Source organism: Neoarius graeffei, chromosome 2, assembly GCF_027579695.1.
Source record: "Neoarius graeffei isolate fNeoGra1 chromosome 2, fNeoGra1.pri, whole genome shotgun sequence".
NCBI classification, from domain to species: domain Eukaryota; kingdom Metazoa; phylum Chordata; class Actinopteri; order Siluriformes; family Ariidae; genus Neoarius; species Neoarius graeffei.
Window position 1 is genome coordinate 49,744,436 of NC_083570.1, and position 25,052 is coordinate 49,769,487.

Genomic DNA, 25,052 nt, shown 5'->3' on the forward strand with positions numbered 1-25,052 from the left:
GTCTCATAAGGTTGAGGAAATTTGCCAAGAGGAACAGGCCAAAATTCAAACATAGTGCTGGAAAAAGCAAATTGTATATTAAAAAATAACAAAAAAGTGTCTGAGTAACTATTTCTTCTCACTATATGCATTTAACCTTGTATCAAGAGCTCATTCAGTGGAATCCTAAGATTTTAAGTTGATGTCCCGTAACAGCTTTCAATAGGAGATAACATTACTATAATACAAATTGACTACTCGATGGAACAGTCACGTGAAATGTTACAAATATTGTTGCACTTCATCACAGCATCCGCGAGCTCTCACAAGCACACCACTGCACCCACAGTATCTGTCCTGTACAAGTCATGGCTGATTAAGCTTGATTATAATCTTCTTAAGATCAGTTATTTATAAGCAATTAGTCACAAGGTAAAACACAGTTAACAGAGTACAACAATACAGTGCAATTTCCTTCAAATTGGATTTAATAACAGTATGCAAATGTTGTGTGCTGAGAAACATCTCTTCATGTTTGCAGGATGTTCAGGTGACACGCGTCACGAGTTCCTCCAGTGCTCTCTCGCGGTGGTTGTCATGTAAGAGCAGAACCTCTTTAATGGTGCTCTGCTGGAAGCCCATTTCACAGAACTGAGCCAGCAATCGTAGGAACTCTGTAGCCTGAAGGAGACACAGAGAAAAATGCAATGTCATGGCATACAAACTAGATAACTCAATTCAGGATTCTCAGTAAAATGGCAGCCTTTATACAAAGCAGCCTTCTTTGAAACATCTGTACATATGAACAATCATTTTCATTAATGTGATAAAGTATCATTTGTATATCCCTACTGTCAAGGTCCAAGCACTATCATGGTTCTTATTTCTCATATACAGTCAAGCTGGAAAGTCTGCACACCCCTTTCACCTTCTCCATGTTTTATTACATTACAGACTTATTCTACAATAGATTGAGTTCATTTTTTGTCACAAAATTTGACACAAAATAGCCCATAATGACAAAGTGAAAGCAGGTTTTTAGACATTTGTGCTAATTTATTAAAAATGAAAATGTAAAATATATGTACGCAAGTGTGCACATCCTTTGATATGACACCCAAAAGTGAGTTGAGGTGCATTTTGTTTCCACTGATACTGCTTGAGGTGTTTCTACAACTTAATTGGAGTCCACCTGTGGTCAATTCAATTGATTGGACATGATTGGGGATTGCCAACACCTGCCTATATAAGGTCCCACAGTTGACAGTGCATGTCAGAGCACACTCCAAGCCATGGGGTCAAAGGAATTATCTGCAGACCTCAGAAACAGGATTGTGTCAAGGCATAGATCTGGAGAAGGGTACACAAAAATCACTGCAGCTTTACAGGTCCCAAAGAGTAGAGTGGCCACCATCATTTGTAAATGGAAGAAGTTTGGAACCACCAAGAATCTTCCTAGACCTGGCCAAACTGAGCGATTGGGGAAGACGGCCCTTGGCTAGGGAGGTGAGCAGGAACCTGAGGGTCACTCTGACAGAGCTCCAGCGTATCCTTGTGGAGATGGGAGAACCTTTCAGAAGATCAAAGGCACATGACAGCCCGCCTGGAGTTTGCCAAAAGGCACCTAGAGGACTCTCAAACCATGAGAAACAAGATTCTCTGGTCTGAGGAAACCAAAATTGAACTTTTTGTCCTGAATACCAAGTATCACGTCTGGAGGAAACCAGGCACCGATCATCACCTGGCTAATGCCATCCCTACAGTGAAGCATGGTGGTGGCAGCATCATGATGTGGGGATGTTTTTCAGCAGTGGGAACGGGGCGACTAGTCCTGATAGAGGGAAAGATGAATGCAGCTAATTACACTGAGATCCTTGAAGAAAACCTGCTCCAGAGCAGTCTGGACCTCAGACTGGGGTGAAGGTTTACCTTCCAACGTGACAATGACCTGAAGCACACAGCCAAGAGAACAAAGGAGTGGCTTCGGAGAAAGTCTGTGAATGTTCTTGAGTGGCCCAGCCAGAGCCCAGACCTGAATCCAATTGAACATCTGTGGAAGGAGCTGAAAATGGCTGTGCACCGATGCTCCCCATCCAACCTGACGGAGCTTGCAAGGATATGCCAAGAGGAATGGACAAAAATGTCCAGGAACAAGTGTGCCAAGCTCGTAACTTCTTTCCCAAGACGCCTTGAAGCTGTAATTGCTGCCAAAGGTGCATCAACCAAGTATTAGCCTAAGGGTGTGTACAGATACGTAACCCCTAAATAACCTATTTTTGTCAGTAAAATAAAATTGCATATTTTCTAAAAACTTTTCACTTTGTCATTATGGGCTATTTTGTGTAGAATTTTGTGAAAAAAATGAACTCAATCTATTGTAGAATAAAAGTCTCTAATGTAATAAAACATGGAGAAGGTGAAAGGGTGTGCAGACTTTCCAGCTTGACTGTAATATGTTGACACATACTGTACTTAAAACATAAAAAAAATTTAAATGGTTTATCATTTTAACAGAAGATTTCTTTCTTACAAATTTGATCTAGTCCTAATCAATTATGATCCCCCCCCCAGACAACTATCCGATTAAGTACGACAAAAAAGCTACGTTGCAGCCATAGTGATTCATATGTAATAATTAGATTTTTATGGGAATCAGTCTTTACTCTACAACTCCTAAAAATCTTCAGATATTTAATCATTAAAGATGAGATTTAGAACAATAATGCATACAAAGTTTCTCAAACATTTTCAGCTCAAAATACTTTGCAAAATGGCAGCAAATGCCAGAGTAACAAAATTTGCATACAAGTAACAAATATTGGTTAAAAACATCCACTATAGCCAACAAGGCCATGTTAACGTTTCACTTATTTTCCAAAAGTAACAAATCCCAGAGTCTTTTATTTGTTTTATATGACAGCAATTTGCCAATGATACATTCGTTTTAATATTAAACAACATCATATTTTTATACATCTGTTTATAGTTGCATTTAGAATTGTGGAAAATCCTTGAAACATCATCGTTCTCTCACTTCTTTATAGAAATTAAAATTATAGAGTCACAAAATGGTCTACAACAGAAAACCTTACCTCTGACTGTTACAAAGTGTGAACACCCAAAACTTTTGATAATTGTTAAATAAACATTCTTACAGAGACCTTCACTTTATCAATGACATTTTTGTTTTCTTTTCTTTCTGTTCTCTCTCTGGCCATCCTCATGTTTGAGGGTCGGTGATCCTAGATCAAGAGGATCTAGGATAGGGGACTAGAGCAAGAGGTCGGCCTAGGAGGAGATGGATGGATGACATTCAAGACTGGACGGGCCTGACCAGTGTCGCGTGCTCGACCACCCTGTCTGGTAGAGCACGCGACACTGGTCAGACCCATCCAGTCTTGAATGTCATCCATCCATCCATCCATCCATCTCCTCCTAGGCCGACCTCTTGATCTTGTCCCCTCCATTCGGTCCTTCAGGCAGAGGTGGAAAGAGTACTAAAATATTATACTCAAGTACAAGTACTGTTACTCTGATGAAATTTTACTTAAGTACAAGTAAAGTTACCAGACAAAAAATCTACTCAAGTAAAAGTAAAAAGTAGATAATTTAAAATGTACTTTGAGTAAAAGTAAAACGTTACTTTTAACAATGGGTGTTTTCTGCCTCCATTGTGTTGTGCAAAAATGAAAAAGAAGGGGAAACAAGGATATATGTACATCTCAACCCAGATGTTTTATTTAAAGGAAGTGTATCAAATTGAATGCTTAGGATAATGCTGCATTAAAACTGAGACAAACAAAAAAGGTCAATACACACAGTCATGTCATTTACATCACCCTGACCACACACAAAGCATTGTGCACGAAATATGAAAGTGAAATGTTGCACCGAAATCTCGTAGCTTGCCTGTGTGCACTGTGTGTTATTGAACAATTCAATTCAAACATTATTTGTTTTGCTTAGTATTCCTTTCTGGCCGGTTGGAGGTAGAATGGTAGGAGGACTGATCACGTCAGGTTGGTGAGCTAACTTGCTTGCGTGATTAGCCAACCGAATAACAGACTAGTTACCGTTATGTTACAGTACCAACAGGTTGCTACTTCAACATTAGCAATGCCATCCACTATTTTTGGAATATAACCAGCCTATTGTCGGTTTTACTATGGAAAGGAAACATTATGATCAGGGACGCAGATACGTTTTTTGAACTGGGGGGGACAAAAAACTGGGGGGGACAAAGCTGCCAGCAAACCAACCCCGATATGCCTGTCAAACTTGTTGTGGGTAACCATAGCAACCAAGCTCGAGCTCGCAACCTGTGCAGTCTGCGCAGCTCAACCAACCGAATATCAGTCTTTGTTTTGTTTTATGTGAGTTGTTGCAACTATGTATGTACTGCTGTGCACCTCAATAAACCGAATGGTAATTAGTCTTTTGATTTTTCCGTGAGGTTTGCCTTATGCAAAGAAAGACAGCATAGACGTTTTTTCCTCCCTATAAGTGGGGGGGACCGAATGAGGTGAATTTAAATCTGGGTGGGACGAATCCCACCCGTCCCACCCTCTATCTGCGCCCGTGATTATGATGCCAATGACAATACTTACCTCAACATGCTTGCGCAGATTAGACGTCGAATTTTTGTATGCCGCAATGGTTGTCTTCTTGGGCACACATAATCTGCATTGCATAATGAAACTGTCACCCCTTTTCTCTACGAAGCTGAAGTGATAACGTATGTAGGGCCAGGGGTGCACTTCATTACTGGAAGAAATTGCGTTTTCTGCAGGGTCGTCCACCACAGGTTCCTCGGTCTCCTCCATGTCCGCAGGGGCGCTTCATCAACACCCGTGGCCCAGGGGCTAGGCCCCTCATAGGCTACCTGTCAACCCTACCCTTACCGTTGGCCAGGAAAACACTCTTATTTTATTTGCAATACGTGTCAAGCATTTACAGTGTAAGCACGTACTTAGCCTAGAAGCCTACGATAGGTTATGTTTGGCTCAGCGTAGCTGCGCAAGGTCCACGCTCACATCGCTCAACACATTCGACCACAGAGGGAGAGAAGAACGCGCTCATTATCATTACAGAGCCAGTTCTGATTATTACCACAGACAGGACAGTGATACTGAGTAACTTTCTCGCAGGGGCATGGCCAGAGATAACCACACAAGCGCGCGTGCGCTAATGTAGACCTATGTGTTGTAAACATAAAACACACACACCTACAGACAAGTCCTTTTAAAAAATAAAATACATAAAAATAGCTCGGCGGCATGAAAACAAACATTCACTGCAAGACAAGGTGCCCTAGAATCGCCATCAGTTTTTAATATCTATATGGACTTTGTTGTCAGGATTGCACAGCATGAGATATCAAAACTGTACCCAGATACAGGCTTCAAGTTCAGATATTGCATTCCAAATGAGGTATCCACAAGAGAAATGCGTACGAAAGCACGAGCATCAGGAGAGGGTTGCATAACAGAGATTCTATACGCAGATGATCAGGCCATACTCGCTGGATCCATCAAGGAGCTTCAGAATATTCTTCAGTTGTATGATAAGACCTACACCCGCTTTGGTTTACAAATATCATATGTCAAAACAGAAATAATGGCTTTTAACGTCAATGAGGATATCAAATGTAAACCAAGTATCATTTCCCTTGGCGGCACTAATATTAAAAACGTCCGCACCTTTAAATATCTTGGTTATAATGTCAGCAACTGTGATGAATCCTCACACTTCCTGCATGCTAGGATAAGTGCTGCATTCATGAAATGGAATGAACTGAAACACGTTCTAACCAACCACCGAATACTACTAAAAACCCATATAAAGTTCCTAGTGGCATGCGTTCGATCTCGTCTCCTGTACAGCACACAGGCATGGCAACTATCATCCAGTGAAATTCACAAAATTGAGGTAGTGTGGCACGGCTTCCTAAGGAAAATGATTAAAGGTAGATATAAACGAAAGAATGCCCCTGACCAAAAGAACACTACAAATGAAGATATAGACTGGAGCTACAAGATGTCCAATGCTGACCTCCGGAAACTGACAGGAACCCAGGATATAAAACTATCCTGCTATGTACAACAACTAAAATATATTGCTCACGTTTGCCGGATGGGCAATAACCAAGTGCAAAAGCAGCTCCTGTTTGACAAAAATGGTTACAAATGGACGAAATGGGAAAATCTGCTGGGCATAGACACCCAACAGATAAGACGTATGATGATGGACAAATCAAACTTTGAGCAACTGCTGCAACTGCTACAGCAGAAGCACCCCTAGAGAGTTTAACTTTTGACAGGGGAACATGATGATGAAGGTACTTGGTTCGGCGGCCACATGAAACGTAAACACCATGGACAGCGGCCAAACTCATAACTCTACAGACTGAAATACACGAAACCGAGTCCTACTAGGGTCTATTTTACCAATCTATGTTCAAGCATCATGCAAGTCTTCCTTCTCCTTGAATAAGACTGTGCATTCAACTGCCTTTTTGACATGACTGCATAGAAATACCACTTGCAACAATATTTCACGCACTCCATCAAGAAAAAAGTTAAACATGATGAACACGGGCATACTGTTTTGAGCATATGATTTTTTAAAAAGAAACTAGCTACATCAAAGTCCTTCAATAAACCCATCCTTTAGCGCAAATGAGCTTAACCTAGTTCAAAGCCTGATGCTAGCAGTAGCTGCATAAGGCAAAATCATGTGGGCCTTTCGTCAACAACAAGCCACGGCGGGCAAACATTAATAATCAAGCGTCCTTACCTTAAAATGTTGTCTTGACCACAGAACTTCTCAAGTATTTCACTTAAATCCACACGGGTTAACAACACACCCAACACAGCTAGCGAGAAATGTGGATCTGCGCTAGCTTTGTATTGCTATTCCCCTCAGTATGCTTACTCTGTCTGCTGCCCGAACTGTGAAAATTATAGGCTACAATCTTTATCAATTTCTTCAGTAGATGCCGTTTTAGACATTTTATTATCCCCATCGAAATATGCTATTATACTAACAGGATTATAACCAGGGGTGTAGTGGGCATGGTACGCGGGGGTATGCCGTCCACCCACTTCTCCCGAGGTGAGATTCAAAAAAAAAAAAACCTGTCATTCAATGGCCTGAGTTTATACGCTCTACAGTAAGTGACACGCGCCTTTGTGCTCATCATCAATGCCCCCCCCAATCGAACGTTACGTAAAACGTAGCGACGCAAACTAGAATGCATTCTAAACGCAGCCGTTATACGGATTTTATTTTTTCACTTTCGAGGCAGCACGATCTGTCGGTTTAATGCTTTATGATCTTTGAAGTTCTAATGCGATTTTTGCTCAGTATAGGCCTATGATTTTGAATAGCCTAATAACAACAGTAGGGTCTCTCTCTCTCTCTCTGTGTGTGTGTGTGTGTGTGTGTGTGTGTGTATGCGTGATTTCCGGGCGTTCATGGTAGCAGCACCGAGAGGGCAACAGAACTGATATAATCGCCTGCCTGGTCATCCTTATGCGGATAATTTCACCACATACTGTATTATATATATGATTTGAAATTCATAATCTTTGTGGCCTTCCTGTTTAGTGTTTTGTTGTACATCCCAAAAATGTGAAATGACAATAAATTTAAAGAAATACTCAAGTCTTTAAGAAGGAGTGCATGGTAGGGCTTAACCCAATGGCTGCATGTCATGTATTTTGTATACGCAGGTGCCTCAATCGCGCCAGACTAAATGCTTGATTTATTCGATTGGTGCCTTTTATAATAAATTTCAACCCATTGCTGGTTTGTATGCGATGTGAGTGAGTGACGTGACTTTTTTTGAACTTCTGGACACATGCTGTAGCTGTTGCCACGGCAGTAAGTAGGCTAGTAAAAATATCGAATTCCGAATGCAGCTCGGCTCAAATGAACATGAATCCAACATGAACAAAGGTGTTTGTGTATCATAATTTCCAATATTTTGGCTTCACGCCTGATAGTCCATGTTAAACCTATGCAAGGTTTATGTTGAGTTCCAGCAGCAGAGTGGTGCTGTCTACGACGATGCATTCGGAAGGAGAAGGCGAATTTGTTCCTCTTTAGTCATTTCGGCATATTTATTGGAGACAAAATAAACCGCGGCTTTTCGCCATAACAGTTGGGCTGTACTGACAAACACGAATGAAAATTGCACACAATGTCTGAAAAAAAGTGTCTTCTTGTGCCCTCTTGTGTTGTTAAAAGAACGTAACATTTATACAAATCATTCATACCAAACATAGGCGACCAAACAAAGGCTACCGCTTCTGACATATCAAATCGATGACGTCACGAATCGCGTACCCCCACTTTAAAAATCTCCACTACACCACTGATTATAACTCAAATCACACAACACGTATTCAAATCACAACTGATTTATTTTACTGTTGGACAGATCATAGCATATCTAGCCTAGCTGCACATAGCCTAGCTGCTGGTAGGCTGATAACTGATAAGTAGCTGATATTCTGAACAGATTGGTGATCCTTACCTTAAAAAAGTCTGTGACTTTAGGCAACGATTCTATCATTACCTGCATCTCTCTTTTTTTTCCTTTTATGCGCCCTGCTAACATGTGAACGCTTCATCTTTCAAAGCCTCTAAATTTGTGTCTCTGTAGTCTGCAGTCTTTGGCGCGCTTTCGTGCATGACGTTACATTTTGTTACATTTTATTCTGGTCCAGTTGTGGGTGTTCGTTTCGCGAACCACATCCACCATGTCTCTTACAGCAGGCTACTGTGCGCTCATTTATTTCTAACCTTATTTCTAGCCATACATTAATGTAGGCCCACGATTCTGACAGTTTATTATTTTATTAATATTACAAGGCCCCTGATTGGCTGTGGCCCAGGGGCTTGAGCCCCCCGAAGCCCCCCCCCTTAAAGTGCCGGTGCATGTCCGCCATCGTCTGTGTGAGACTCGCGCGCGCGACAACTGTCCTTCCTGTGATTCATTTCCAGAATGCATTTCCCCTTCTCCGTTTTAGCCTTTTTTTATTTATTTATTTTTTTTTACTTAGTAACGGTTGTGATGTAAAATGTACCGAAGTACACTACTTAAAAGAAAACATACTTAAGTAAAAGTAAAAGTACACTCTTTAAAAATTACTTGAAAAAGTATAAGTACACAAAAAAGCTACTCAAGTACAGTAACGCGAGTAATGTAATTCGTTACTTTCCACCTCTGCCTTCAGGATAGTGCATGTTAGACCGCCAGCTCTTGTTATGTGGCCAAAATAGGCTAGCTTACGTTTAGCAACAGCATGCAGGAGTTTCCTTTGAGTGTTCAGTTCCTGCAGCATGGACTCATTAGTTCTATGTTCTACCCAGCTAACCTGTAAAATCCTGCGGTATCCAAACAACTCAAATGTCTCGATGCGCTTCATATCCTCTTTCCTGAAGCTCCAACTTTCGGTACCATAGGTTGCAATGGGCCAAACGAGTGTTTCAAGACATTTGACCTTCAGGGATTTACTGAGGGCGCAGTCTTTCCAGAGTTTGGCTAAAGCTTTGATGGTTGTTCTAGCTGTGCCAAGCCGATGATGGATTTCCTTGCTGCAGTTAGCGTCCTGGTAGATATACGCCCCAAGGTACTTGAACAAGCTGACTTGCTCAAGTAGCACACCATTGCAGTAGATGTTGATTGCGTCTACCTCTCAGGCTGCTGCCATAGTCTTCATTTTGGTGGCATTGATCTCGAGGGAATATTCTCTTGAGACTGTATCAACCTTGTCTACCAGTTGCTGCAGGTGTTCTGGTGATGTAGCAATCAGAACAATGTCATCCACATAATGAAGGTTGTTGATTGCGCAGCCATTGACCCGGACACCCACCCAGGCTAGCTCATCAGCAGGTTTCCTCATCTTGTCGCTGTAAGGATTGAAGCAAAGCAGTGACGGAAGGCACCCTTGCCGTACCCCTTTCTTCACCCTGAATGAATCGGTGAGGGTTTGTTCCACCCTGACAGTTTTTTCTTTCTGCTATTATAGAAATGACCACATATTAGAATGAGACCATTAATATAAACGTTGCTGTTTGTCTTGCACCTTCTGACCAATCAGAATCAAGAATTCAACAGTGCTGTAAATTTATGTATTACACCATGACACAATGCTTATTTAAAACATTGCTAAATGTCATGTCTCACTGAAAAAAATTTTCCTTGAATATGATTATGCGTACAACTGCACGTTATTACTCAGTCGTCGTCATTGTCTCCAAGTCTCTCCTTCAGAGTTCAATGCATTCTGATCAGAATGTAAAACTACACAAATATATCTTGGATTTATAAAAATCCTTGGGTTTCCATGTCACCTAACTGCCCCTCTTCTGTTCTGCACTTTATATCAGTATGTTCAGATTTGATATGTGGATTTCACAGCGCACTCTCAGACTAATGATCAGGAAGGTAACGGAGAAGACAACAGTCACTCGAAAAGAGCTGCAGGATGACCTGAAAGCAGCAGGAACAGCAGTTACAATAAGCAGAGAACAATAAGCAATGAACTGCACTGCTGTCAGCCCAGTTCCTCAAAATGAATGAATAAAGATTTGAAATGCAGCTCCAGCGTGACATTTGTGCGTTTCTCACCTTGCTCTCACAGTTCTGAAACATCTCCAAAGCGTCCTCCACCTGAGTTTTCTCATAACCCTGTGCACACAGATGATCACGTGCCAACAGATAATTCAGAATCTGCACAAATACAAAACATGAATGCATTATTCATGTCTTGGTAGTAAATCTGGACCTCTTCTGGTTTGATCCTGTTATTGCAATCTTTTTTTCTGCACTGAATAAGCATTTGCTCTTGATCAAGAAGGCTGCTGTCATTTCATAGTCAGTCATTTTCCTGTAGGAATAGTGCCAAGTCAGAATTCCTCATCCATGTAACATTCTTACAGATTCTTAAATGGCACTACATTTTAATTGTATAAATTTTTATGAATTCTTGGAAGCACTGCCTGCTCTAATCACACGGTATCTGGTTATTTAGCACAAAAGTCTTTTAGCACAAATCTAAGTTATTTAGCACAACTCTGGATTATGGTCACAATAATAATAAAATACTCATCTTGATATAGGAAGGGGTTTATTATGATTGCTTAGGGACTGGAAGCTGGAATTTCTGCTGCTGTCCATGTTAAGGATCAGTTGTTGATCCCTGAAACTTGGACTGAAAATCCGGTTCTTTGGTGCATTTGGATATTTGTAATTAAGCCATAACAAACCTTGAATTGTGGACACCTTCAAAGATAACTTCAGTCACTTCTGATCATATCACAAATTCAACTGACTGTCAATAATTAGGCGTTTGCTGAATTAATTAATGGCGGATTATGTCTCTTGCCCTGCTTTTACTGACTAAGGAGTAACCAACAGTTATGATATGTAAACAAACGAAACTTCCACTATAGTGTCCTAGAACGAATGTCAATTAAATAAAAGTGCAATATAAAAGTTCAGGAATCACAAAACAACCAAAATTATGGATTGTTTAAAAAAATGAAATTAAATGTCATTCAACTTCTTAAATTGTGTGCATTTTTAGTGGCACCTGCAGTTTAATTGATTATCAAGTTGTTGGTCCCCCCCCCCCCCCCCAAGTTTAATTATTTCACTTTCTTGCATTTAGAAGTCACAAAAATGATCTAAAATATAAATAGCTGAATAAAATAATGGAAATAGCTATGCATAGTTTTCCTTTCTTTCAACCTTTTTTCTTTTGTAAAAAAAATAAAAACAAAAAGGTTTCTTTAAACTCTTATCATCTTGTAAATTTCACTTGACTTTTCATTCTTTATCAAATTAGCAAACTGTAATTAATAAATATGATATAATTTAAGCTTAGCACTTTAATAAAGACAAAACAAAGCTGGAAGTTGGCTGTAGCGGTGTACTGTGTCAGGGTACATGCTGTGTTACATAATTTGACATTTGTCTGATATTAAAAAAAGAGAATCTTTTTTTTTTTTTTTATAAATCCTGTTTGGTCAGGGGAAAATTATCTGGGGTAAAAACTTCTCTAATCTTAGTGCTAATACTTTGGCTCCATTCGGCAGTGAGATTGGACAGGAGGATTCGCAGTAGCTAGGATCTTTATTCTTTTTCAGGATGAGAGATACTGTATGGATGCCTCTCTCAACATTTGGGGTAGTACACCTGACTCAAGGGATTCATTCTACATGTTTAGCATGTGAGGGATTAGTTGGGCTGAAAATTTCTTGAAGAACTCAGATGGGAACCCATCCAGCCCTGGACTCTTCCCACTCTGAAGTGATTTGATTGCCACATTCAGGTCCTCAGTGGTAATTGGATTTTCTAAAATATTTCTGGACTCTTCACTAATGGTGGGCATGTTCAGATTTTGAAAGAAGCTGTCCAATTTGGGATGAGAAGCATGCTCAGAAGCATAAAGTGATCTACAGAAATCCCTGTGTGTTAAATAATTTGGAGGGAGGACTGGTGACTAATATACGGGCTACATCAAACATGGCGGTTTCAAGATGGCGGAGTGGGGAAACACAGTCGCTCGTTTTTGACTGGAATCTTGGCAACTTTCATAAAAAAAAAAAAATCCATCAAACATCTTTAAACATGATCATTAAGTCTTCATAATAAAGATTGCGTGTTCTTGGATCTCTTGTCCTGAAGAACTTAGAGTTGTGCTAAAAGACTTTTGTGCTAAATAACAATAAACCACATGAGAAAGGAAATGAACAGATGAAGTTGGTAGGAGGATGTGATTCAAAATACTAAAGAAATATAATAAAATCGATTTATTATTTAGTTTGAATGTATCTCATATGCTCAGGCCTGTGTGGGGACAAGGAGTGTTTGTTCAGAGCTTAGTAATATAATGCTGTGATATTTGTGGGTTTGGGGAGGAAATGAAGAGCTGGGAGGTAGGTGTGCGAAACACCAAAAGGGTGCATTTATTCACTTGTACTTTCGCTTCTCAGTAATTTTATTGCTTTCTGCACACAAACACACACATGCGGTTCTGTGAATCTAATCTCTTTATCTGTGGTTATGGGCTTCTCCCTGAAAGCAGACAACACACACACACACCTGCTGGTAATCAGACACTGGTGTGACTCATCACACGTTGCCTACAGGTTCAGCCCACCTCGTCTTGGTCTAAAGCTGATGCTCAATCACACCCCCGCTGCCACAATTATACTGGGGTGTAATGCAATGCCACTATTTGTATCTGTATCCAGATTTACACCCAAAGTGGGTGTGGCCTAAACTCTAAAGGGTTTCTTTGGGCTCTTACAGTTCCTCAACATCAGTTACATCACCCAAGTTAATTTTTTTTTTGTTTGTACCTAATTCATTTTCTAATGAATATAGTTCCCAAAATCCCAGTGACCTTGACCACATAGTTACTAAGGATTATTATACATACAGGACACTTTTTTGATGGAATGTAAACACGTGTTCTATTCCCTTCAAGTGGGTTTCATAGCATGCAATATTGTTAGTATATCGCTTATCCTACATGTATTACATCACTCTACCCAATGGAGAATGAGCCTTGAATATGGTTTACGATATTGCATGGTTGTCAAGATGGCATGATGTCACACGTCGGAGACGTAAAACTTCTGTGCTAGCAAGTGACTGTGACAATTTGTAAATAAACATGGACGCCAGGTTTGCTTCATTAAATACGGAAGATTTTGAGAGAATTTTGAAAGAGAAAAACGCGGTGAACACCCGAAAGGAATGTGTATGCATAATAATAATAATAATATTGGCTGGCTTTTTTCATGGTATCTCAGATATATTCCGTTCAGCTACTCGCCTTTAACTCGTTCAGCATCACGCTAGCTAAATGGAATATCTCTGATATACCATGAAAAAAAGCCAGTTATTATTATTTAATGAATGAATGATTATGGTAAACGAATTGCACAATGCGGTCCGTCTTTGTTGTCTTGCACAAGCTTCATATTCCCGAAGAACCTTCCTGACAAGCCTTCTAATACAAAAATACAGCCGAAAACAAAACAAAGAGCGCAAAAACTATTGGTATTTATGTTTGTATCTGTTTGAAACGCATTCTCTGTTCATTCCTAATAATATACTGTCAAACTGTTTGCTTTTAGATTCGAAAGTAGGAAGAAAGGCAGAAGAAAGGAGAAGCCAAGAAGCGTCTCAGAAACAGAAGGGAAAAGGTTCTTCGAAGGCTTGGTGAGGAAAACCAGCGGAAGCTTGTGGAGATCAGGAATCGACTGGAGAAAGCACTATATCGCCAGCGACTCCAGAGACTGACTAAAGAAACTGACGCTTTGTCTGCTCGACTGCGTTCTATGAACTTTGTGACTCATTCTGAAATGTCTATGGAGTGGGGAAATTCCCCTACACCTGCAGTTTCACCCGACTAGAGAGAAGAATGTCTCACATGTGTACACAAACTAAGGGATTATGGGTAAAGAAATATATTTATCCTGCCTTGCACAAGAAGAAACCTATCTAGCCTGCTTTGCAAAAGATGTTAAAGATAAAATAAGAATGTTTCCGTTCCTTTTATAGACACTTGATGTTATAAGGATGCTCTGTGGTTTATGGTTTAATTTTGGCTTGGCTCATTAACACGGTAAACCCCAGTAGGTTTTGGGTTGCCTGGGGGTTAGGAGGCTTCAAACTCAGGTTCTTATAATCTGCATTTTTAAAGGCATTATATAAAAGAGCCTTTTTGCTGACACTTTATCTGTCAATCATTTATTTGCTCCCAGATATGATGATTAGTTTATCACAGGTTTACTGCTGATAGAATTGCTCACTGTAGCTGTTTTTATCTCATTGTTTACTATTAGCTCAGATTCATTTTGTACTCAAATATTATACTAATTGCTTTATACTTTTAATAAACCAAAACCCTTTAAGGGCGATTCATTAAACGACAAAGCTTAGTTTTGAGTTTATTAATTAATCTGAAGACTTCACTGAATAAAAAGACCCCACAGATCTCTCTTCAAAGAAGCTCTGTGCTAAGGTCAGAACTTATTTCCTGTTCAAGCGTAACTCTTTAAGGGACTGTCTCTTATGCCTCGGCTGAACGCAATTTACCTTTACACAGAAAAGTGTATCTGTTATTACTAAACTTAAAGCTAGCTTTTGATTTCATAAAATCGGTGAAATTTAGTTCCCTCTGAAATTTGGTCATTGTGATAGATGTTTATTTCTGTAATGTCTCAAAGAAAGAACAGACCATTCTGTGGCTGGGAAGTTCTTTAATTTGAGGGGATTCCCTAGCAAATAACGTGCATGAAATCACTCACTTCGGCAGTCGAGCAGACAGAGGAAGTCCGTGTGCGCATGCACAGGTTTACCACCTTCTTTTTCTTCTGTTGGGTTTTACAGCAGCTGGCATCCACAGTGTTGCATTACTGCCATCTACAGGTTTACCTTTGACGGTGCACTGACAGTTCCATCATTCTGTCCCTAAACGAACAGCTGATCACACCGAGGTGCTCGCTGACCGCCGATATTTATTAGTTTGGTCCTGCGTTTCCTTTCCTTCGCAACATAACATCTTTTCTTCTCACTTTCCGTTACTGTAGTCAGTCTTTCACGTTTCGTTCACATCCTCCATTTTTCTCTCCTGTTTCAAATTTGTATCCCACAATGCCTTGCGCGAACAGGGAAAGCCCACGACGTGATGGATGACGTAGTATCTTGTATTGCATCATGGTGAAGCAGGAAAAAATAGCGGAGAATTTAACGCCATGTGGCCGTAAATTCATTAATTGTTCTATTTTTTTTTTAAATCTAATAAAACTGGAAGTCTGTGATTCGAATTCAGTAGCTTTCGGTCCACTAAACAAAAATAATTGGGTGTCGGGGGAAAATTCTTTTTGTGACCTACACTTGAAAACTCTGAAAGGCAGTCTAGCTTTAAACTAGATAAATTGCCCCAAGGATCATTCAGTATTCATGTCTGGTTTTATCCCTGTAATATATTACCTGATCTGCACTGCGTGTGCCAGTGGCTTGCAGAGCCAGGATGGTAGAACGGAGTGTGTATCCCTGAGCAGTGATGCTTTCTACCAGTTCTCTCTCTTCCTGGCTCAGAGCATACAGTAGCTCCGCTGAGGAGTCTGGGACCGAGTGGCGATCTCCATGAGAAGTGCGTGGACGAGCAGCCTGACACACACACACACACACACACACACACACACACACACACAGCTAATAAAAAAAAAAGAGAACATGCACAAAGACAACACAAGGCAATGCAACATTATTGTTATCTAGAATAAATGGTTTTGGAAAAAGAGTTCTTTCATGTACACAGGAAATTGTTTGTGGAATAGCAGACCTTGATCAGTGCAGTCGAGTCAAACAAGAGAATTTTAAGAAACTTATAAAACAGTTTATATGGAGTAAATACCAAACCCAATCTTATGGCGTGTATAAAACTAATTTTTAATGTTCATACTAGTCACTTTTCTGTGATGATGCAGTCATTATTCATTTTGGTTATTTCTATATGTTTATATAAATCACTATATTTCAACACTTTTATCAGTATTATTGTTACATTTATACATATTAATTATTGACCCTTAGATTTTTATTGTTGCCTGCTGTCATCAAGAGGCCCACATTGGAAATAAGTGTATTTATACTTTTATGTGTCGTCCTCGGTGCTATTTATACTACTTTTTTCATCATCCATCCATTCTGGCATATCACTACAGTGACCTGGCCACTCTGATGGCTTCAGCCATCAAAGTGTCTAGGGAACATTACAGTAGTGGTTTCCTATTGCCTTCTACTGGATTATTATAGAGGTTTTCTCCTCTCAACCATTCACACCTATGGACAATTTAGGCCCTGTCCACACGGCAATGGACTCAGGTGAATCTGATAAAATTGTTTATCGTTTCGGCCTGGCGTCCACACGGCACCGGCGTTTTGGGTGCCCCAAAACGAAATCTTTTGAGAACGGGTTCCAGAGTGGAAAAATCTGGCAACGGCGCTGTTGCGAAGTCGTCTGGATGAGTAGAACGGATTTGTTTACGATGACGTCACAACCACATGACAATCCCGCCAGCAAAAATAGGTAAAAAAAAAAAAGGAGCGATCTCACCTCTTCAGATGTTGGTTTAAGTCCGACAATACATTCCTCAAAAAGGGCGTAGAAGAACAAAGTAATCCATCAACGTATAGCATTCAATTTATTCCGGACCATTAAAGAATTCTGGAGGATATCAGAATGTTGGTGTACCGGCTTCCATCTACCCCCGTTCATTCCTCCCTCTCTCCATCTACCCCCGTTCATTCCTCTTTCCGCGTCTCCATTCAAAAAACGAGCACGTGATTTAAAGGGACTATAGCCATAGGACAGGGAGTGAGAAGGTGTGAGCGTGTGACAGGGACAGGGAAGAACCTAGGCTCATGCTCGCCCTGAATTTCTCTTAAAGTGAAGGCAGAAGAACGTTCAGTGCCTGGCCAGGCTTTCTATGTATTAATTTACATAGACGTTTTAATATGAAATATAAATAAGTGTCTTAGACAATAGATACTATTTTACGCGACTGACTAATAATCAAAACTTTATGTGGCTGATGCTACAGAAGAAGGGGTTTATGCGCATGCGTCTACTTCTTCTATTGTTCTGGTGTCTCCGATGGGACCGTCTTACAGCGCACGTAGAGGTGTGGCATGTGTATTGCATCGTTTTCAGCAAGCGTTGCGTTGCCATATGAACCTGATATTTTACTGATCCGTTGCCCATGTGGACGCGATATTTAAAAAAAAAAAAAATCTCGTTGCCGTGTGGATGTAGCCTTAGAGTCACCACAATTAGCCTAACCTGCATGTCTTTGGACTGTGGGGGAAACTGGAGGAAACCCACACAGACACGGGGAGAACATGCAAACCCCACACAGAAAGGCCCCTGTCGACCACTGGGCTCAAACCCAGAACCTTCTTGCTGTGAGGTGACAGTGCTAACCACTACACCACCAGCAAATAAATCCATTCCATTCCATACTGATTACCATCAAAATCTGTTAAACCTACAGTAGGGTCCAAAAACCCAAGAGAGACCACACTGAAAATCTGAGACGTACTGGAAATCAACAGAAGGTTTTAGAATTTTGAAATATTTAAAACAAAGAAAGAAAGTAAATGTTCAATATCTTAATACTCAAGATTCTGTGCAATTTCTGGGTCCCGATACAAATGTAAGCAAGTGTGTGATACTGAGCATGTTAACTGCTTTGTACAGAAGGTCAGATTTTCCTCATGTCTAATCTCTTCTATCAAAACGTGCTCAGATGAGATTCTGATGTATTTGATTTGAAATGGATCAGGTTTTGCACAAACTCGTGGAGTCCATGCCAGCTTGAGTGCACGCTGTCATTAAAGCAAACAAGGGACAAAACAAATACAAAGAAATTCTGAAATTCTGATTAATATTTCAAAGATTCAACATGTCGTTCAAGTTATCACCAATAATATAATTTGTAAGGAAAATTGCTGTATTAAAATAAACAGAAGCTTTTTCACGAGTCCTCTCAGACTTTTGGAGCCCACTGTATATAGCAGCAGCAGTAGCAGGATCCCATTAAGCCAGAACATCCCATCTGATTGGACAGTAATAATTATTTTTAAATATTTAAATATCTCCTTGTTGTTCTTGGGCCGAAGAGACCTGACCATAATCTCTGTCATCTAAACATGAAAAAAATATTAAAAATAATGTTAATTAGTGCAAAAAAAAGGACATCTTACCAAAATGTCTTAAATATACTCAAATTGATCTAGTATTTCCTATTAGAGGATTACAATAAGATTATTAAATCATATTTCAAGACATTTTCAGTCATTTCAAGTTTTGAATTTCTACTGGAAGATGATTTAGCTTCTTGCAAGATATTAATGCTATATATGAACACACAGTGTCTTACAAAAGTATCCCCCTTGGTGTTTGTCCTGCTTTGTCGCATTACAAGCTGGAATTAAAATGGATTTTTGGAGGCTTGGCACCATTTGATTTACACATTATGACCACTTTAAAGGTGAAAATTGTTGTTTTATTGTGACAATAAGGTGAAAAAACAAATCTGGAGTGTGCATATGTATTCACCCCCTTTTGTATGAAACCCCTAAATAAGAGCTGGTCCAACCAATTCACTTCATAAGTCACATGATTAGTTGATTAAGATCCACCTGTGTGCAATCAGTGTGTCACATGATGTCTGTATAAATCAGCCTGTTCTGGAAGGACCCTGACTCTGCAACACTACTAAGCAAGCAACATGAAAACCAAGGAGCCTCCAAACAGGTCAGAGACAAAGTCATGTAGAAGTATAGATCAGGGTTGGGTTATAAAAAATATCCCAAACTTTGAATATCCCAGGGAGCACCATTAAATATTAAAGAATATGGCACCACTACAAACCTGACAAGAGAAGGCCACCCACCAAAACTCACAGACCGGGCAAGGAGGGCATTAATCAGAGATGCAACAAAGACCCCAAAGAGAACACTGAAGGAACTACAAAGATCCACAGCGGAGATGGGAGGATCTGTCCATAGGACCACTTTAAGCTGTACACTCCACAGAGCAGGGCTTTATGGAAGAGTGGCCAGAAAAAAAGCCATTGCTTAAGAAAACACGTTTGGAGTTTGCCCAACAGCATGTGGCACATGGAAGATTCTTCTCTGGTCAAATGAGACTAAAAGTGAACTTTTTGGCCATCATGGGAAATGCCATGTGTGGCACAAACCTAACACCCTGAGAACACCATTCCTACAGTAAATCATGGTGGTGGCACCATCATGCTGTGGGGATGTTTTTCATCTGCAGGGACAGGAAAGCTGGTCAGGACTGAAGAAAAGATGGATGGCACTAAATGCAGGGCAATTCTAGAGGAAAACCTGTTTGAGTCAGCCAGAGGTTTGAGACTGGGACAAAGGTTCACGTTCCAGCAGGACAATGATCCTAAACATACTGCTAAAGCTACACTGGAGTGGTTCAAAGGGAAACATTTAAATGTCTTGGAATGGCCTAGTCAAAGCCCAGACCTCAATCCAACTGAGAATCTGTGGCATAACTTGAAGATTGCTGTACACCAACACAACCCATCTAACTTGAAGGAGTTGGAGCAGTTTTGCCTTGAGGAATGGGCAAAAATCCCAGTGGCTAGATGTGCTAAGCTAATAGAGACATAGCCCAAGTGACTTGCAGCTGTAATTGTAGCAAAAAGTGGCTCTACAAAGTATTGACTTTGGGGGGTGAATACCTACAGTATGCATACTACAGATTTCTGTTTTTTCATCTTAATTATTGTTTGTGTCACAATAAAACAACAATTTTCACCTTTAAAGTGGTAGGCATGTTGTGTAAATCAAATTGTGCTAACCCTCCAAAAATCCATTTCAATTCCAGCTTATAATGCAACAAAACAGGACAAACACCAAGGGGGATGAATACTTTTGCAAGACATTGTGTGTATAATATATATATAAATAATTTTTTATTTTGCATTTTTTAAAAATACTTTTGTTTGTGTATTTATGTTGACACTGAGGGTCTGGGAGAAACGATATTTCAGTCCTGTCTATGTCCTGTACATATGGCAGAATCAACATTAAAGTTAACTTGACTTAAAACTATCTGCCAGATAAACTAGATCAAGCATGAAATTAGTACCAATGCACAGAAACAAGTTTATTAATCTTTGGTACTTAGTAAGATGTCATTTTTGCAGCAATGATAAGTCGCAAAATGTTTAATGTTGGAAAACGTTATTAGCAATACTGTTCCATTTTAGCAAAAACAAAAATTAAGCAATTAACCCTTATGCTCGGTTTGATCAAATAAATCAAATCAACAAATCTATTTTGACACGTTCGTGAGGACAGATATTTATTCTTTTAGTGAATGTCTCTTCCACATTACTGAAAGCGTTTTTGGGGAATGAAGGGATTCAGCTGTTTGTGATCTGTGTACCTGCAGAGAGGATTTGCGTTGGTGAGCAGAGGGCTGCGGGCCAGCTGATGAGGGTCTGGGCTGGAGCTTGGAGTGTGTGGCATGTGGTTTGTTAGTGATGATGTTTCGTTTTTCACTGGAGCCCCTGGAGGTGTGTTTTTTGTGAGGTCGTGAGGACCTCAGGCTTGGTGGGCTGCTCATCTCCTTCAGAGAGCTGGTGGAGCTCTTGTGTGTGTGGATCAGGGCTCGGGGTGACATAGGCCTCTGAGCCTCTTGAAGCAGTGAAAATTTGGCCCTCTCTCTTCTCTGAGAGTGAAAACCTCGATCTTCTTCACTGGAGGAGCACTCGTCATCCTCGCTATAGCCAGCAGCCTCACGTGCCAAGTCATCAATGACCGAGTGCATACAGGGAAGGTGGCGTCTCTGCACATCCACCAGACTCAAGCTCAGGCTGCGTTGTCGCTGTCCTTTGTCACATAATCCCTTTCTGTAGAGATGGACAGGGCGCCTCTCCCGAGGGCTGCTGAACAAGAGCCAGTATGGAGGGCAGGATGGAAGCACACAACCACACTTGGGAACAAAAACACGCTTATTTGAATGAGCATGGACCTGGAACTCATTCACAACCCATTTTTCCAGACAGAAGTCATACTGGAGGAATGAAAGACAAAAATGACTTGGCAATATATTACACAGGTATTAAACCTACAGTGCTCAGCGTAAATGAGTACACCCCCTTTGAAAAGTAACATTTTAAACAATATCTCAATGAACACAATTTCGTAAATGTTGACAAGACGAAGTTTAATATAACATCTGTTTAACTTATAACGGGAAAGTAAGGTTAATAATATAACTTAGATTACACATTTTTCAGTTTTACTCAAATTAGGTGCAAAAATGAGTACACCCCACAACAAAAACTACTACATTTAGGACTTTGTATGGCCTCCATGATTTTTAATGACAGCACCAAGTCTTCTAGGCATGGAATGAATAAGTTGGCGACATTTTGCAACATCAATCTTTTTCCATTCTTCAACAATGACCTCTTTTAGTGACTGGATGCTGGATGGAGAGTGATGCTCAACTTGTCTTTTCAGAATTCCCCATAGGTGTTCGACTGGGTTCAGATCAGGAGACGTACTTGGCCACTGAATCACTTTCACCTTGTTCTTCTTCAGAAATCCAACAGTGGCCTTAGATGTGTGTTTAGTCATGTTGGAAAAGTGCACAACGACCAAGGGCACGGAGTGATGGTAGCATCTCCTCTTTCAGTATAGAGCAATACATCTGTGAATTCATGATGTCATCAATGAAATGCAGCTCCCCGACACCAGCAGCACTCATGCAGCCCCACATAAGGACACTGCCACCACCATGTTTCACTGTAGGCACCATGCATTTTTCTTTGTATTCCTCACCTTTGCGACGCCATACAGTTTTGAAGCCATCAGTTCCAAAAACATTTATCTTGGTCTCATCACTCCAGAGTATAGAGTCCCAGTAGTCTTCATCTTTGTCAGCATGGGCCCTGGCAAACTCCAGGCGGGCTTTTTTGTGCCTGGGCTTTAGGAGAGGCTTCTTTCGTGGACGGCATCTATGCATGCCATTCCTCTGCAGTGTACGCCGTATTGTGTCACGGGAAATAGTCACCCCAGTTTGGCTTTCTACTTCTTTAGATAACTGCAGTGAACTTGCATGCCAATTTTCTTCAACTCTTCTCATCAGAAGACGCTCCTGTCGAGGTGTTAACTTCCGTGGACGACCTGGACGTCTCTGTGAGATGGTTGCAGTTCCATCTTTCTTAAATTTTTGTACCACTTTTGCTACAGTATTCTGACTGATAAGTAAAGCTTTGCTGATCTTCTTGTAGCCTTCACCTTTGTGGTGGAAAGAAATTATTTTCTTTGGGGAATTCTGAAGAGACGAGTTGAGCATCACTCTCCATCCAGCATCCAGTCACTAAAAGAGGTCATTGTTGAAGAATGGAAAAAGATTGATGTTGCAAAATGTCGCCAACTTGTTCATTCCATGCCTAGAAGACTTGGTGCTGTCATTAAAAATCATGGAGGCCATACAAAGTACTAGATGTAGTACTTTTTGTTGTGGGGTGTACTCATTTTTGCACCACCCTAATTTGAGTAAAACTGAAAAAAAAATGTGTAATCTAAGTTATATTATTAACCTTACTTTTCCGTTACAAGTTAAACAGATGTTATATTAAACTTTGTCTTTCCAACATTTTGGAAATTGTTTTCATTGAGATATTGTTTAAAATGTTACTTTTCAAAGGGGGTGCATTCATTTACGCTGAGCACTGTACACACAGAACAATTTAAATCACGTAATACACGTCATTTATATGACTAGATTAATGAACAAGATTTAACTCCATGAACATAAGAACGAGAGACAGAGAGAGATAGAGAGAGAGACCTGCAGGTCATGCAGTTTTTGGTGGTAGTCTGGGATGATGATTTCTTGGGCAGTGACCGGCTCCATCATGCCCAGAGGCTCATCCAGAGAACCCAGTGGAACCTTAAAGGGAACATCATCCAGACTGCCCATTCTTTCACCGACAAACAAAACCACACACACAATCAATCATACATAGTAAATTTTTATTTTTGTTCTTTTAAAGTGAAAGCAAGGATTGACAGTTTTAGGATAAATTATGTCTACATTCTGTCAATCAACCAGGCATCACTAAAATGTTCATTTATAGTCCCTATGTTTCACTAATTTTAACTGTTGTTTATATATTTTAAAAAGATACACACTGAACACGTTCTCATTCTTTTCCATGTGCTCTCAGTCTCCTAGAATCGAGTTTCCTTTAACCATGTCCTGATTGGGGGTAGAAATGAGGTTGCATGCACATTATCTGGGTTTGAACCTTAATGAAAACTTGTGGACTGAACAATCCTAAGAATAGAAAGGAACTGAAAATGTTCTCCATGCCAAGATCCCTCTACCTGGTTCGACATTACAGGAAGAGTTTTTACAGCACACAATCGTTTAAAAACTATTAAGTGCACGTGTGCCAATAACTTTGAAACCAGTGGTTTCATGAATTTTCTTCTTCATGAAGGGTGCCGATAATTCAGGAGGACACTGTGACAGTCAGCAGATAAACTTCAAATCGATTTGAACTGCCACTATTTTAATAATGAGAAGTCCATTTGAAGGGTGCTGATGATATTTAGAACAGCAGCAATTTAGTACAACGCAATCTCTTGTTTACAGAACCAAAATATAAAACCACCACCATAATCGCAATCATTCTGTTGTACTCAATATCACCTGCATCACCGTGTCTACTGCGGATTCACAGTGTGTCGAAATTCAGTACAACAGCATTCTTGCTCGTGTGATATTGCTTATTTATAATGATAAATTATGCAATACTGTACAATACAATGCATAAACACTGATGCTCACTCCCACATCTGAAATAATTATATAGTGAACGCACTGACCTGCAGTATTCTTTTGCACTCATAAGCTGTGTGTGTGTCTTTCCTCCTCTGTAGTGCGCAGTCTCTTGTTCACACACAAAGCTTATACTCATTGAGTCACACACTAAGCCTTTCATCACCTGGTTTCCAAAACACACACACAAATATACACCCATAACAGCACAGGATGTTTTGGATAAAAGTCCATCAGCTGTGCAAGCAAAGTGCTGCTTGTGTGTGTGTGTGTGTGTGTGTGTGTGTGTGTGTGTGTGTGTGTGTGTGTGTGCGCGCACGCAAGAGAGAGATATGTACAGTACTGTACAAGTCTTAGGCACCTTATTTTTTTCCCCATACAAACTTTGTTATAGATTTCTAATTTACCCTATGACTTCTACATTATCAAGTCAGTACAAAAGCATTTTAGAGTTCCAAACGTTTGTTTTCCAGCACAAAATTAAATATTACATGGAAAAAAAAGTTTGTATCTGAGCAGCATATAGCATACAGTGGGGCAAAAAAGTATTTAGTCAGCCACCAATTGTGCAAGTTCTCCCACGTAAAAAGATGAGAGAGGCCTGTAATTTTCATCATAGGTACACTTCAACTATGA

The 25,052-nt window shown here is 40.1% G+C and overlaps 1 protein-coding gene across 1 annotated transcript; it reads right to left on the reverse strand.

Annotated features, from left to right (window-relative positions):
* Window positions 1-485: 485 nt before the first annotated feature.
* On the reverse strand, window positions 486-24,572 carry ubap1la (ubiquitin associated protein 1-like a). The gene is made up of 6 exons (XM_060908069.1): window positions 24,464-24,572; window positions 23,421-23,553; window positions 21,003-21,632; window positions 16,001-16,180; window positions 10,619-10,720; window positions 486-660 (listed from the first exon to the last, which is right to left on the reverse strand). The coding sequence occupies exons 1-6, from the start codon at window positions 24,553-24,555 to the stop codon at window positions 526-528; spliced, it is 1,272 nt and encodes a 423-aa protein (XP_060764052.1). The 5' UTR covers window positions 24,556-24,572; the 3' UTR covers window positions 486-525.
* Window positions 24,573-25,052: the final 480 nt, after the last annotated feature.

Coding starts and splice junctions, on each gene's coding strand:
- ubap1la (XM_060908069.1), bottom strand. CDS start 24,555: ATGAGTATAAGCTTTGTGTGTGAACAAGAGACTGCGCACTACAGAGGA. Junction 21,633..23,420: donor AAAAACTGCATGACCTGCAG/GTCTCTCTCTCT, acceptor TCATTCCTCCAG/TATGACTTCTGTCTGGAAAA. Junction 16,181..21,002: donor AACGCAAATCCTCTCTGCAG/GTACACAGATCA, acceptor TGTGTGTGTCAG/GCTGCTCGTCCACGCACTTC.